The sequence below is a fragment of the Podarcis muralis genome, chromosome 14 (assembly GCF_964188315.1).
Source record: "Podarcis muralis chromosome 14, rPodMur119.hap1.1, whole genome shotgun sequence".
NCBI lineage: Eukaryota > Metazoa > Chordata > Lepidosauria > Squamata > Lacertidae > Podarcis > Podarcis muralis.
In genome coordinates, this window is record NC_135668.1 from 11,154,797 (window position 1) to 11,171,186 (window position 16,390).

At 42.7% G+C, this 16,390-nt stretch overlaps 1 protein-coding gene across 1 annotated transcript; it reads left to right on the top strand.

Moving 5' to 3' along the window:
- The first annotated feature begins 1,612 nt into the window (after positions 1-1,612).
- Positions 1,613-12,833, top strand: LYSMD2 (LysM domain containing 2). Its single transcript, XM_028706270.2, has 3 exons — positions 1,613-2,094; positions 9,007-9,338; positions 11,944-12,833. Exons 1-3 carry the CDS (start codon positions 1,867-1,869, stop codon positions 11,990-11,992), a joined length of 609 nt encoding a protein of 202 aa, XP_028562103.2. The 5' UTR covers positions 1,613-1,866; the 3' UTR covers positions 11,993-12,833.
- Positions 12,834-16,390: the final 3,557 nt, after the last annotated feature.

A 16,390-nucleotide genomic window follows, 5' to 3' on the forward strand; every position in this document is an offset into this window, starting at 1 on the left:
CACGACTAAATGACTAAATAACAAAAAATTATTTATCTCAGACATAAAAAATAATAATAGTGCTATCAATTGCTATAAATTATATATCCTAATACTGTAAAAATGCATACTTTTATAATATTTTATTTATTATTTACTAGTTATGTTACGTTGGATATCTTGTTGTTTAAATGATGCTGGAAATCAATACAAATAATGTTTAAAAATAAATCTTTGTATTCGAATTATATATTGCCTATTTTTTTATGCCTTCTACAAACAAATTGTTGAGGGGATTGTGTGTGTGTCTACACAAACACATGTGGTGTGTTTGCCAAACTGGGTCTCTGACCCAGGTGACAGAAAGCCTACTTTTGCCCCTGGACACACCACCCACTAACAGCAGCAGTCAAAATAATTGTTTTAAAAGTGTAGAAGTGGTTAATATCAAACTATTCAATACTGTGTTTAAAAAGCTGGTTTCGTTATTAAATAGAATACTGTAAAAATGTGATTGATGCTGAAATTAGGGTTCTTATTCCCCACCCCATTCTCATAGGAGGTATGTCCAGCTAAGGACATCCTCAAGAGTACGCTCATTGAAATTAATAAATTTAAGTTAATCACGCCCATTAACTTCAATGGGTCTAGTCCGAGTAGGACAAGCACTGAATACAACACAATATTCTTTTGATAGTTTTGTTCTTTTGTATATAATTTTTATTTAAATTTTGTTTTGCAATTTAAAATACTCATTTTACATCCTTAAGATATCAATCTCTTCCCTTCTTCTCTTTCCATGGTTCATTTTACATATCATAAGTCCCTGTGTATTTTATAAAAACTACACCAATCGGTTTTCCATTATTACATCCATCAAAACTTGTTTACACAGTTGAATTTATCTTAATGCTGCCAGCGTTTTCGGCTGTACACAATTATTTCCCATATGGCCAACAAACGTTTGCCAGTCTTCTTTAAACGTTATGTTCTTCTTGTTCTCTTATTCTATATGTCAAGTCTGCAAGTTGTGCATTTTTAATAGTTTTGTGCACTTGCTTCCGAGAGTAGTATTGCCACGGCCTCTTAAAAGCTACGTTTTGGGCATCCTGGCAGCAACAATAATTTTAGATGACAAGGGAGAAACTATGGATGTATAATAATAATAATAATAATAATTTATTATTTATACCCCACCCGTCTGGCTGGGTTTCCCCAGCCACTCTGGGCGGCTTCCAACAAAACACTAAAATACAATAACCTATTAAACATTAAAAGCTTCCCTAAAGCAACGGTCGGAGTCAGAAGAGCTGTCAAAAAAAGCAATATGGATTCTTTGGAGGAATTAATGATGATGATTAACGCGAATAATTATTAATAGCATTGATAATAATGTTTGGAGGAATTAATAATTGGAGGAATTGATAAGGAAAACGCCCCTTCCCCTCACTCCCATGTATTTTAATCAAGAGTTCATAGCCCCCATTGAATAAGAGGGAGGCGGTTAGAGCAACGACCATAACTTGGCGCGCGCCAGTGGCGGCGGTTGGCCTGAGGGACAAACCGTCTTCGCCTCGAGTTGGCGCGCTAGCGGGACCGGCGCATGCGCCGGCGGTTGCCCGCACGCGCAGACGGCGGGGGTGGGAGGTCGGTTGCGGAGCGGAGACCTTCGCCGAGAGGGGGAACTTTCTCCACACACACACACACTCCAGTTTTCCTGGTGCGCAGGCGCGTAGCAGGAGGCCGTTGCTCCGGGCGACCTGACGGCCTGCCTTCTCCTCAGGAAAAGCTGAGGGGAGGGAGGATGTGGCGGCGGCGGCGGCGAATCCCGGCGTCGCCCGCCAGGCGCTGAGAGGGAGAGAGCGCGCGAGGGGAAAAAAAAGGCCCATGGCGGAGTTCCTGCCGGTGCCCGGGCTGTTCCTTCGGGAGGAGCCGCTTCCCGGGCCGGATGCGTCCGAGACGGAGGCCGAGCTGTCCCTCAGCCTGGCGCGCACCAAGACCCGCTCGTACGGCAGCACGGCCACCGTGGCGGCGCCGCTGGCCGAGCGCTACGTGGAGCACCGCATCAGCGCCTGCGACACCCTGCAAGGCATCGCGCTCAAGTACGGCGTGACGGTAGGTGAGGGCCGCGCTCGGCTGGGCCGGCAGGGTCGCTGGCTAGTCCCTGCCAAGGGTCGGCGTCCTTGCTATGGGTAAGAGGACGCGGCTTGGGGGGGGGGGAGCGCCTGAACATGTGCAGAGTGCCGTCTTCTTCTGGGGGCTCCCACCACCAGAGTGGAATAATTGCGGGATGGATAAGCGAAAACTAGCGGCCCCCCCTTTATCTGAAGCATGTGCAGAGTGCTTCCCCCCCCCCACGTTCTCAGTGACTCCAGCTGGATTCTCAGACGTGTGACTGTTAGGAAGAGTACTCTTAAAAGCGTAGAATTGTAGAGTCGGAAGGAACCCCCAGTGTCATCCAGTCCTAAACCCTGCAATGCAGAAATCTAAAGCATCCATGACGGATGGCCATCCAACCTCTGCCTAAAATCCTCCATTAAGCAGAGTTCACAACCTCCCGAGGGAGACCACTCTAGGGTTGAACCACTCTTATTGTCACAAAGTTCTTCCTGGTGTTTAGTGTTTTCTGTAACTTGAAGCCATTGCTTAAAGTCTTGGTCCCTAGATCCTTTTCACATGTACTGCTAGTAAGCCAGATTTGCCCCCCCCCCCCATTTTAAATTTTGCAGAGAGGGCCTTCCTCCTCCTCCTGAAACTAATTACAGTGGTGCCTCGCAAGACGAATTGCGGTTTTTTCGTCTTGCGAAGCACGGCTATTAGCGGCTTAGCGGCTATTAATGGCTTAGCGGCTATTAGCGGCTATTAGCGGCTTTAAGAAAAAGGAAACAAACTCGCAAGAACTCGCAAGACGTTTTGTCTTGCGAAGCAAGCCCATAGGGAAATTCGTCTTGCGGAACAACTCAAAAAACGGAAAACCCTTTCGTCTAGCGAGTTTTTCGTCTTGCGAGTCATTCGTCTTGCGGGGCACCACTGTATAGATAGATCCCCAGACATCTGTGACTGATGTAGTCTATGAACATGTACAGAAGGCTTTTCTCTCCCTGCCCTTTGGCTCAGCTGGTCCCTCAGGCATCTGTGCTTGATATGAAGAGAGTGCTTCTCTTTGCTGGTGATTGACAGAAGAATGTTTGAGCATGTACAGAGGGCCTTTCGTCTCCCCTCCCAGTAACTGTCAGCCCCTTAGGCATTTGAGATTGGACAATACTTGTGCAATAGGTATGCAGCCCAGTAACCCAAGTCAGCATTTTGGGCCTCTATGAGTGATAAGAAGTAAGTATGTATAGAGGGCCTGCCTTCTCTTCTTCCCCTTCAATAATTACAGATAGCTCCTGAGGCATCTGTGACAGATAAAAGGAGAACAATTCACTCTGAATATGTGTAGAGGGGCTCCCACTACAAATTGCCCCTCAGGCATCTGTGATTGATGTGAGAAAAATGCTTTCCTCTAAATCTGTGCAGTGTCCTCATGCCCCCCCCCCAACATGGATATCTGTAGATGGCACCTCAGATGTTGAGCTGGATGAGCTTCTAGAATCTAGACAGATGTGCTTGGAATTCCAGCACATCTGTCTTTATCACTAAAGTTGTAAGAACACAGGGAAGTGCCTTATGCTGATTCGGTGCATTGGTCCATCTAGGCTCAGTAATCTCTATTGTGACAGGCAGCTGTTCTCCAGGATTTCAGGTAGGAGCTTTTTCCAGCTCTACCTGAAGATGCCTGGGATTGAACCTTGGACCTTCTGAACGCAATGCAGATTCTCTACACTGTGCTACTGTCCTCCCCCAAAGACATAATTGGGCAGCAGACAAAATGCCAATGTTTCATGTGTAGCTGCCCTGCTGTGGTCACCTTTCATCATGAAGAGAGTATCTTCACCATCATAAGAGGTACTACAGCCAGCACCTTAGGCACTGGTTAGGGACTTTCAGAGATATTTGAGCTCCAGCACCTCTAGCTTTAAGAACAAAGACATGGTCAGGTATGTTGCCCTGTGTAAAGAAAGTTTTCTTGGAGGATTCTCTGCGTAGCAGGAGAGGTGATGTTTGTTACACAACTGTTGCACTTCCCCAACCTTACTGAACTGTGATTCAATTTGTTGCCTTGGCTGCATGTCTCCCCTGTAGTATGAATTATTTAAAGATTCACCCAGATACAAAAGAAGGTGAAGTGGTTGTTGTGGGTGACAATACATTTTAGAAGCAATATCTCAGAGAAGCAACAAACAAGTGTTTCCCAACCTTTTCCCGACAGTGGCTCCCTTCCAACCTTGTTTCCTTCCTGTGGGCCCCCATGGGCATGGCAGGGGGGCAGCTTCCCCCCCAAAAGTAAAAATCAGTACAAATCTGAGGTTCTGTTCCCCCTAACAAAAGCCTGCCCCCCGAACAAAAATCCTGGCTACACTCATGCCCCCCAACCAACTGGTAGAAAGGTAGCTATTTAAATGTTTTGTTTGTAAATAGAACATGTTTTATTTATAATTTTTATAATGTATACAAAATACAATTACATTAAATGATAGGAACATAATGAAATATTGTTGAAGCAGAAAAACATAGAATCATGGAGCTGGAAGGGGCCCCAATGGTCATCTACTCTAACTCCCTGCAATGTAGGAAACTCAGCTAAAGTATCCATGGTAGATGGCCATCCAACATCTGCTTAGAAGCCTCCAAGGAAGGAGAGTCCAGAACCTCCTGAGGGAGATCCATCTTCCATGTATTATAAAAAGTAAGCAACACTTATTTGACCCCAGTTATTTGACATAGAGAGGGAAACCTACAGATACAGTTCAAAAGTCGCACAGGGAGTTCTGTATACAGTGGTGCCTCGCAAGACGAAATTAATTCGTTCTGTGAGTTTTTTTGTCTTGCGAATTTTTCGTCTTGCGAAGCACGGTTTCCCATAGGAAACCTCAAAAAAGGCTACCACACCGTGTGCTATGAGTTGCTCCTCGAAGTCAAGTCGCAACTGCACCTCTTCAAGCAATGCACCCTGGGTATTAACGGTTTTAAGAAAAAGGAAACAAACTTGCAAGACGTTTTCGTCTTGCGAAGCAAGCCCATAGGGAAATTCGTCTTGCGAAGCAACTCAAAAAACCAAAAACCCTTTCGTCTTGCGAGTTTTTCGTCTTGCGAGGCATTCGTCTTGCGAGGTACCACTGTATAAAGGATAATTTTAAAAAGCAAGTGGTCCTCACTGACCTGGTGCAGAAAGATTTTGTCATCCAGAGAAGCCCTGGCTACCTACATAAAACACTATAGCCCCACAAACCCTTACTTGGTAGTAAGGCCCATTGAACTCAGTGTGGCTTTCTTCTGAGTAGACAGTTATTTACTACAGGCAAGTCAGCAGCACCAGACGACTCCACTCGGCTGGGCGCTGTGGTGCATTTTACTCTGTGCCTTGCAGAGCCAGGCCAATGCTGTTGACAGGCCCTGTGCTCATTGGCAACATCCAAAGGCCCTGATCCATTTGGCGCTGGCGTAGATTGCACCCTGCGCCTTGCTGAGTCAGGCCCAGGCTGCCAGCGGGCCCAGCACTGCTTGGTGGCAGCAACAAACAGCTCCTGCTCTCTCAGCCCTACCTATTGCCACTCCACCCCTGCACTTACCTGACCTGGGGGTTCTGAGAGGAAACAAACCAGGACTGCTCCAAGAAAAAGCACACGGCAAAAAATAGTGCTACTTTTTGCGGATAGCCAGCCAATCAGGATTTATTTTTATTAAAAGCATGATTTCCCCCCTCACTTCTCACTTCCCTCTGTGGCCCCCAGCCTCGTGCTATGACACCCCCCCCCATTTACATGATTTTCACCTCTGTCCCCCTTGGAATATCCTGGGGGGGGGGCCCAGCTGGGAAACACTGGTTTAAGGTGCATACCAACAATCCCTTGCAGCGTGGTTGGGGAGATTTAGGTGCAACTCCTGGAATATGTGCTGCTACCAGGAGTCCAGGAGTTGTATCAACCTTTCTTAGGAGATCCTGAGCTAGTCTCATAGGTTGCTAGAGACAGCAAACTTTTGGACTAACATTCATAGAATCATAGAATCATAGAGTTGGAAGAGACCACAAGGGCCATCGAGTCCAACCCCCTGCCAAGCAGGAAACACCACCAGAGCACTCCTGACATATGGTTGTCAAGCCTCTGCTTAAAGACCTCCAAAGACGGAGACTCCACCACACTCCTTGGCAGCAAATTCCACTGTCAAACAGCTCTTACTGTCAGGAAGTTCTTCCTAATGTTTAGGTGGAATCTTCTTTCTTGTAGTTTGGATCCATTGCTCCGTGTCCGCTTCTCTGGAGCAGCAGAAAACAACATTTCTCCCTCCTCTATGTGACATCCTTTTATATATTTGAACATGGCTATCATATCACCCCTTAACCTCCTCTTCTCCAGGCTAAACATGCCCAGCTCCCTTAGCCGTTCCTCATAAGGCATCGTTTCCAGGCCTTTGACCATTTTGGTTGCCCTCTTCTGGACACGTTCCAGTTTGTCAGTGTCCTTCTTGAACTGTGGTGCCCAGAACTGGACACAGTACTCCAGGTGAGGTCTGACCAGAGCAGAATACAGTGGCACTATTACTTCCCTTGATCTAGATGCTATACTCCTATTGATGCAGCCCAGAATTGCATTGGCTTTTTTAGCTGCCGCGTCACACTGTTGGCTCATGTCAAGTTTGTGGTCAACCAAGACTCCTAGATCCTTTTCACATGTACTGCTCTCAAGCCAGGTGTCACCCATCTTGTATTTGTGCCTCTCATTTTTTTTGCCCAAGTGCAATACTTTACATTTCTCCCTGTTAAAATTTACACTGGGCTTGTCCTTGAAGAAGGTGGAAAAACCTGGAAACATAAGACAATTACTGATGTAATGGAATGGGTTACTAATAGTATTGCATATGCTAAGCTAAGCTAACTACTAAAGCATATTTATGAAATAAGCATTCACGCTATTAAGGGATTTTATTTATAATTATATATTTGCTACTTTTACTGAAATGAGGAAGTCAAGTTACACACATAAGTGCACTCATTTACCTGTTACATGGCATACAGCAGGACAATGAGCCATCTAATAAAAGAGCTAGGAACTAGCTCACCAGCCTCCTGCCAAAAATGCCATCCTGGGAAGCAAACCGTATTTTGCATAGTGGGAGACGGATGTTACAGCAATAACCCTGTCCACTTCTGCCTCAGATCCCACCCATTTTCGGCATGCAGCTTCTAAACATTTGGTATGAGGCAATGTGACCCTTGAAGAAAGAAAAGTTCCTATCGCTGATGTAAAATATTGGTTCATTAAAACTCATTGCGCAAGAGACTTTGTTTAGAGATAACTATGGGCCTTGAACTTTCCAAAAGCAAAGGTTTCTAGTTTTGGATCTTCTGTCTTAGTAAGAGAAGAAGGAGGTGTGCTTTGTTTATAGTTAATAACAGTTTGCAATTTTATAACAGATTTATATAGCAATTATATAGAAGATTGCAGAGCTCAGGTATTGAAAGATTATAAAAAGAGGAGGATAGCTCATGTTGGTACAGTGGGATGAACTTTCTCATGACAGGATAGCATCTCATGGAGCCAGGTGCTGGATTCTAGTACCTATGATGATTTCTCAGTCCCCGGTCCCCAGTATTGACTCATAATAACAATATGACCTAAAGTGCTGTATTTGTAGTGCTTCATCTCATTCCTGTGGTTCAATATTTATATAGAAAAGCAGAAATTAACAAGCATGATTCATAGAAAGCTACTGATTTGGATTTAAGGGATAGGTGTAAATTAACATGCTTGTATTTAGATATCATTTTAACCAGGATGTTAAAAATTCCTTTGAAGTTTTACATTTCTTGAGCCATGTGCTAGAGAAGCAGGAGGGAAACAAAATCTTGAGTTACATAATAGCTTTATGTGCATTATTTATTAAGCTGTGCTGTGGCTGCTACATTTTCTTGCTAGCCCATAGTGAAAACAACGCCTCAGAGAAAATATTGTGTTATTTGGTTGAGACTACCCTACTTGAGACGATTCACGTATATGGAGAAACTGTTGCCTGATAGTGAAAAATATATAAAAACTAGTTTCAATAAACAAAAACACAAAACTGTTTCATACAGTTATGGAAATAAAAAAGAAAATGCAATTTAATTTCAGGGTTTTTTCTTTGTCTAGTTAGAGTTGGAAATACAGTTTGTCTCCAAAACCTTTACTATAACTTAAATATTCACATGTCTATGGTAGGCACCTGTTATTTCAGCTGTAATAGGACATAGGGCTTCATGTTGACGCTCAGTCTAGTTCCATGACTGTTAATTATAAGCTTTTCCTAACACCATCGTGGGAATTTTGGATGGCTGATGGTGTGGTGCAGTTAGAGCCACAGCTCTTCAGTTATGCCATCTTTAATGTCACTGTAGTTATATGATATTTTATGTTTATTACTTGACGAGTTAACTGGCAAATGAAGGAGAGTGGAAGGGATGTAAATAAGATGACAAGGCCCTCTTTCACACTTGTTTCTAGCAAGTGCTGGAAGGGGCACCAAGGCTGGCAACTAGAAACTCAGATAAGCTCTTGGGACCCCTAATTTTCAAGTTCCATGGAATATTTTGCATTAGGTGTCCCGGTTCATGACGTCCAGTTCCATTAATCTGCTGAATGAGTGAGAGATAACTTGCCTGGTTGCCTGGTATTTAAATTCAATTTGTGTTTTGCAGCATTATTTTCTCCTTTTTGTAAGAAACATTATTACAGGGCACCAATAAGAGAATATGCCCAAAGGGATCATATTTTATTGTTTAATTTCTTTATTGAAAGATATATTTTATAGTGTATATTTGAAAGAAGAGATGGTAAAGTTGCTGAGACATTACATTTAAGAAGGAAATGTGAGTCATGAAGCTGTTTGTAGAAAATTGATAAACAATCTTTACTTGAATCAGTAAACATAGTTTTATGTCTGTTTCAGATGGAGCAAATTAAAAGGGCAAATAAACTGTTCACCAATGACTGTATATTTCTGAGAAAAACATTGAATATCCCTGTTATATCTGAGAAGCCTTTGCTGTTTAATGGACTTAACTCATTGGAGTCTCCAGAGAATGAAGCTGACACCCCCTCTTCTTGTGAAGATGGACCAGTGACAGTTCAGGAAGACAACTCTTCACCCAGTCCTCAAGAGCCTGACAATCAGCTCCCTCCACCTGAAGAATTATCTGCCAAAGATTTTCTACATAGACTGGACTTGCAGATTAAGATGTCCAAGCAGGCAGCTCGGAAACTAAAACCTGAAGATAACAGGTAAAGAAAAAAGAAAACTGCCTGCTTATTTAAACACATTTTGAGGGCTTGGTGTGGATAATACTTAGAACAGTAGCATACAAAACAGAGAGTTACCCACTAAAGCACAGTACTGTTGGAAAGGGTTTACAATTTTTCCTGAAAATTTTGAGAATATTCAGGAAATTCTAGTATTTGAGCTTCCATGTTACAGATTTGGTTAGGCAAATTCCAGATACTTTGATCAGCTCAGTGGCTAAAATTTTACACACACATACCTAGAGAACTGAAGTAATTCCGTTTTTAAAAACTTTGAGAAAAGCAAAAATCCAATGACCAAAGACCTGTCCAGAGTTTAATCTTCCTGCCCTGCCCTGGTCCCAGCGATACTACAGTAGTACCTCGGGTTACATACGCTTCAGGTTACAGACTCTGCTAACCCAGAAATAGTACCTCGGGTTAAGAACTTTGCTTAAGGATGAGAACAGAAATCATGCAGCAGCAGCCTGGCGGCAGCGGAAGACCCCATTATCTAAAGTGGTGCTTCAGGTTAAGAACAGTTTCAGGTTAAGAACGGACCTCCGGGACGAATTACGTACGTAACCAGAGGTACCACTGTAATGAGATTGGCCTCCTCATCCACAATCAGATCATGGATGAGGGAGAACTTGTTCAGAATCAACCCACCATTCAACAGCTGCAGGCACATCAGACCTGAGGGCTGGCACACAGCACAGTCATTAATTGCCTGTGCTATATGTTCCTTCCCGCACCAAACCTCCCCTTACCCTGAACTACTGTGATTGCCCCTCTGCTCTCCCAGCTCCTCTCCTTCCAGGCACATTTCACCTTCAATAAAAAAGACAACAAGAAACCCACACGAAGTAAAAACAGTTAAGATAATTGACGCAGCCATCATCATCATCATCATCATCATCATCATCATAATTTATTTATACCCTGCCAATTTGACTGGGTTGCCCCAGCCACTCTGGGTGGCTTCCAACATAATAAAAACACAGAACATTTTAAAAATCCACATACAACGCTACCTTCCGATGTCTACGGAAAGTTGTATAGTTGACTATCTGACGTCTGATTGGAGAACATTCCACAGGGTGGATGCCACTACTGAAAAGCTGCCAGTTGCACCAATACAACTTGCACACCAACAAGGCCAGGAGCAAAACTTTTCACCCTTTTCTTCCCTTCTCAGGGGGATGACAGGGCTCTCCCTCCCTCTTCCTTTCCCTCCCACTCCAGAGTGTAGCAGTGCATATATTTGCAAGCATCTCTATGGCCTCATTCATTCTTGACCTTTTGTTAATGCACAATAATTATTTCCTTGCTCAGGGCAACAGTTCTTCTATTCTATGCCTTTGTATTTTCCTTTTTCTTTTTTTATTTTGATAAAAATTAAAGGAGTGCATTTAGCTTATTTTTAGAAATTCTTTTAGTAAAACAAAACACTCTTTGCGGAAAGGTTGCAATAATTTAGTTCAATTCCTTTGACAAATGCAGTCGTCCCCCCCGCCCCCCCCATCCTTCTATGATACAGTCCATTTGGCAGGTGGCTAAGTTTGAATTACAGTTCTAAAAATGGCATTTGTTCTGCTCGATAGGGACACTGAAAGATATTTAATTTTATTCTTTAATTTTATTCTTTTAATTTTATTTAATTTTATTTGTTGACCCAAACCATCTTCCTTTTGTGATATGTTTTGCTGTTTTTTTAATATACGCAGGGTCTATGTATGCCATAATTCCATAGGACCATTGGGAGCATAGAAATAGCCAGATTGTAGAAGTCGGAGCAGAATTCAGTTTCCTGACGTAGCTGAATATGATTTCAAATGTTGTTGGAAGGACTTAATTGTCCTTGCCCCTGCCATCATTAGCAAAGCCATAATAAATTGTGCAAAGTAGCAAGAACTGCTGCCCAGAAGCAGTCACTACTTAAGGCTGCAACAAATAAAAAGGTTGCAAGCCCATGCCATTAGTGCAGCTGAGAGACCAGCAACTTTTGCCATCTCTCCTGGAACTTTTTCACCCCAGCTTATCAATAGAAAAACTTGTAACTTAGAGGTTGTACTTGCATCTGCATATTTCTTATTTGCTACTGATCTATTTTTTTCCCTTTTGTGGTATGGTTTTGTAGATTGTAAGTCTGAGGGCAGGGATTATATTATATTTCATTTTATGTAGTCAAAATATAAAGTCGTACCTTGGTTCTCGAACGCCTTGTGACTCAAACGTTTTGGCTCCTGAACACTGCAAACCCTGAAGTAAGTGTTGCGGTTTGTGAACTTTTTTTGGAAGCTGAACGTCTGACGCAACTTCCGATTGAGTGCAGAAAGCTCCTGCAGCCAATCAGAAGCCACACCTTGGTTTTTGGAAGTCAAACGGACTTCCAGAATGGATAGCATTCGAGAACCAAGGTACGACTGTAGACTTCTCACTGTATACAAAATGCTTGTGGGCTCGCTTGATACATTGCTGCTCAAAAATTGTGAAGATTTCCTACAAGGAATGACCATTCTGCTACATTCCTTAAATGCTTTACTTTGTGGAGTAAATTTTATAAGCACCTGGAAACATTTTCACAAGCTTCCTTTTTTCTCAACAGGGAGGACGATGAGGAAAACTCCTATGCAACTTCTTATCAGCAGCAGTAGAAGAAGACTGAAGAGCTGGAATCAAAACTGTTCTTAAAGAACTAAATATCTGAGGATTCAAAAGCAAACCTTTTGGATTGATTTATTATCGTGTACTTGTTACAAGTCGTATATAGGTAATTCCACTAACTATACTTGCACTAAAATTATTTGACCTTCGCCTTCTGCAGGCCAATGTCCTTTAACTATACATTAATAAAGGAAGTGATCCTTCCAAAACTAGTAATTGCCTTCGTATTTCTGCTTTGAAAATATATCCCTGAGACAACTCTGAATCAGGATTGTTAGGAAACAGCTGTATATACTTATAAGATAAAGTGTAAGGAAGATTAAGTATTTATGATGAAAGTCATTATTATGGAGCCTTGAGATAGATAAGCCTGTCATGCAGATTTTGTGCATATCGGAGCTGACGGATACAGCTCTGAATATTTTTTTCTCCATGTGTGTGTACATGTGTCTTTATACAGATATAAAAATATATATAGAAAGATATTTGTTCTTAAAATGAACCAGTTTTAACTGTTTTGGAAATCAGTTGAGATTTTAAAGTATGTATGGCACAATACCTTGCTCGGAGACTTTTTTAAACAAAGGGAAGAACCTTGGTAAAAATGTATTTTTCTTTGTGTCAGGGTAATGTTCAAAACATAGATACTTGTGTGCAGATATATGTAGTTTTCATGTAATAAATGCAAAATGCACTTTAAGAATGTGAACTGTCTTTGTTTTTCAGCCTATCTGTATAGAAAATACAGAATGTCTGGTGCTTTGCAAATACATTTCAAAAATATGCTTTTCTGTTTCATTTGAGTGTATTAAAATTTCCAAAGCTGTCCAAGTGTCTGACTTTTGTTCTAACTACTGCAGCATTATTTTAAATACATTGATTTTATGACCATAAAGAAAAATGAATCTATTGATTATGCTTTTTTATTCTTTATGCTTTCTGAAAAACTGAAATCAGAAATTTAATATCTTGGTTGTGGAAAATGAATGAGGATGCTATTGTATATGTCAGGGTTGGGGAACTTCAGGTTACAATATTCTGCCCCATCTATTACCAGCGGTTCATAGCACCGGCACTGCAAAGATGGATAGAAGTCTCACAATTTGCTTGTGTCTGGAACTACTACACATACAAATTACCGCATTTTTCGCTCTATAAGACGCACCAGACCACAAGATGCACCTAGTTTTTGGAGGAGGAAAACAAGGGAAAAAAAAATTCTGAATCTCAGAAGCCAGAACAGCAAGAGGGATCGCTGCACAGTGAAAGCAGGCAAGGGCCTCCTACAGACACTGTCTTATCTGGTCTGTTCTGCACAATATAGAAATCTGGCCTTAGTGTTGTGGCACCTACCCTGTCAAATATCAGACAGAGAATAAACACCATGGTGCATCTGCAGCAGCACAACCAGATGCCTTCATCTGCCCCAGCTGCAACAAAGCATGTCTCTCCTGTATCGGTGTCTACAGCCACAGCAGGTGCTTGCTGCAACCTTGACTTCACCCTCAAAGGCACAATCCTCCATTGTCTCCTGAGACAGATTGATGTCAGCAAACATACCCTCTTTCAACACGCCTTTTAAGGAGAGAGCTTTCCCAGTCTGCATCTGTATTGGAATTGTTTTTCGGTATTCTAATTGTTTTACAGTTAGTGTTTGCTGCCCTGGGAAGAAGAGTGGGATATAAATGCAATTAATTGATTAATATATGTCCCTATTTAAAATCAAGTGCAGTACTTCTATTCTTCGATGGAACACAGCCATTCAGTGTCTCACAGCAGCCTTGAGGTCTGTTTTGAAAAGCAACTGCAAAGTTCTAAGGTTTTCATTTCAGATATCCCTGCCCCCCCCCCCCGCTCCTTTTTATTCAAGCCCAGTGAAAGCTGTTGCCATAAGGATTGACGTTGGGGTGAAATGAATCCGCTTTAAGTTCTCCCTATAGATTTCCTGTCAACACTTCTTCACTTTCTTTGAAAGAGAAGCCTCCAGTGGAATTGTTTTGCACTTACCAGGGGTGTTATGAGATGCACTTACTTGCATCTCATAACACCATGCAGCTTGAAGAGAACAATTATCCTAGTGCCCAAAGTAATGGGTGAACTACATCTTTCGTATTTGTTTTAACCTCTGGAAACATGTTTAAAATACTTTCACATGCATATCTAGAGAAATTCATGAAGCAGAGTGCCATCGATGGCACTTGTGGACGGAGACAGTAATGTATCTGAACACCAGTTGTTGGAAACCACAGGAGGGGAGCTTGCAGGTTTTCCAGAGGCATCTGGTTGGCCACTGAGAACAGGATGCTAGACTAGATTAGCCACTGGCCTCATCCAGCAGTCTATTTATGTTCTTAAATAGTATGTCTTTTCTGCAGGTTTTGTAAGTAAAAAAAAAAAGAAGGTAAAGGACCCCTGGATGGGTAAGTCCAGTTAAAGGCAACTATGGAGTTGTGGCGCTCAACTCGCTTTCAGGCCAAGGGAGCCAGCGTTTGCCCACAGACAGCTTTCCACGTCATGTGGCCAGCAGGACTAAACTGCTTCTGGCACAACGGGACACCGTGACGGAAACCAGAGCACACAGAAATGCCATTTACCTTCCCGATGCAATGGTACCTATTTATCTACTTGCACTGGCATGCTTTTGAATTGCTAGGTTGGCAGGAGCTGGGACAAAGCAATGGGAGCTCACCCAGTCGCAGGGATTCGAACCACCAATCTTCTGATCGGCAAGCCCAAGTGGCTCAGTGGTTTAGACCACAGCGCCACCCGCGTTTTTTAAGTGGGTTTGGGCAGACTTCTGAAATAAAAGATTCTGAACTCTTGTCAGAATGATGATTTCTGGGAGATAGACATACTATTGTAGAAAATTGCATTCAGCTCATAGCCGGCCCACTTAAATTAAGGCACCCAAGTTAGTTATGTCCATCACTTTAAACGGATCTATTTTAAGCAGGAGTAGCATTGGCTACAAGTCACAGTTTCCACATTTTGTACAGATCCTTGGATATAGCCTTTCTGTTCTTACTGGCACCTGATCCAGCCTTTCTGAAATAGGTTTCAAATAGGTTTTGCGTCACAAAAAGTGTTTCTCACAAAAAACGTGTCTCAAATGGCAGAGATTTCTCTCCACCCCCAATGCATGTTCACAGACGTCTAGAATAATTTCCACAGTACAGGATCAAAGCCTTCAGAGAGGCAATGCACGAAAAAGAAGAAAACGAAAACCTGCGCCAATGTATCTTGTAGTAAAGCATTTAATAAAGTACAGTATCAGAAACAGGATTGTATTAGAAAAGTGTATTGTGAATGTAGTATACTTCTGTTACATTTGCCCGTCAGCCATAGTCTTAAATAGTGAAGACACCTCAAAATACCTAAATTCTAAAAGATACTTTGAATGTGTTTTTTTTTAAAAAAATGAATGGTGCTGCGTGGGATTACAACTGGAGATGTACAGGATACATACTTCATTCCATGGAGGTGATAAGAGAAAATGCTTGCAAGCTGTAGTATGAAAATTGCTACTAAAATGCTGTGATAGCAAAAGCCTCCAATTGTCAGGGTACCATATTGGGCATCTGCAGTGCTAATCGTGATGACCGAAATTGCTCACTTTGGCCTTTTAGCGCAAGCCACAGCCCTTCTGCAGTGCAGGGTGATGGATGAGGCTGCCTCCTCTTTGCATTGTCATCTCACGCCATGAAAAGCCGTTGCGTTTGATGCAGCCTGACTGAGCCCGTGCACCGAAGAAAAGCAGAGGGAAATGAACCTGCCGTTGTTGGTGCAACGTTCCCTCGCCGTTAAAAAGACACTGGGTTGTATCCAATGCAGTGCTAAGTCACTTAGTGGTCTCCTTGTTAACTAATCCCAGTGGTAGAGTATTTGCCTTGCATGGAGAAGGTCCCAGGCTCGGCCCCAGGTATCTCCAGGGGGGGCTGCTGCCAGTCAGAGTAGACAGCACTGAACTGGATGGTCTGACTCAGTACAAGGCAGCTTCCTTGTGTATGTCAGAACAATGACATGGACCATTTCCTGCCAGCTCTTGCAAGTTGCTAGGTCAGGGATGGATTCATTCCACACAACTGGGCTGACAAATCTAGGAAGCGCCATACATGGAGCCCCATTTTGTGTTTTCCACCAGTCTTTATTCTACTTTCTCCTCTTTCTCTATTCCTTAGTAGGAACCACAAAGAACTTTGCCTTGTTATCCCTCTGTCCCCCCCCCCCCTGCACACAACTTCTCTGCATCTCGACAGCTTCTGCTACAACCTTCATGCTAAGGACTTGCAAATCTGCTTCTCTAGCACAAGTCTTGCTAATTCTCCAACACATCTCCAAGTCTCTTGTTGGAAAGAAAGCCTGGGGTCATCTTTACCTCCTTCCTTCAT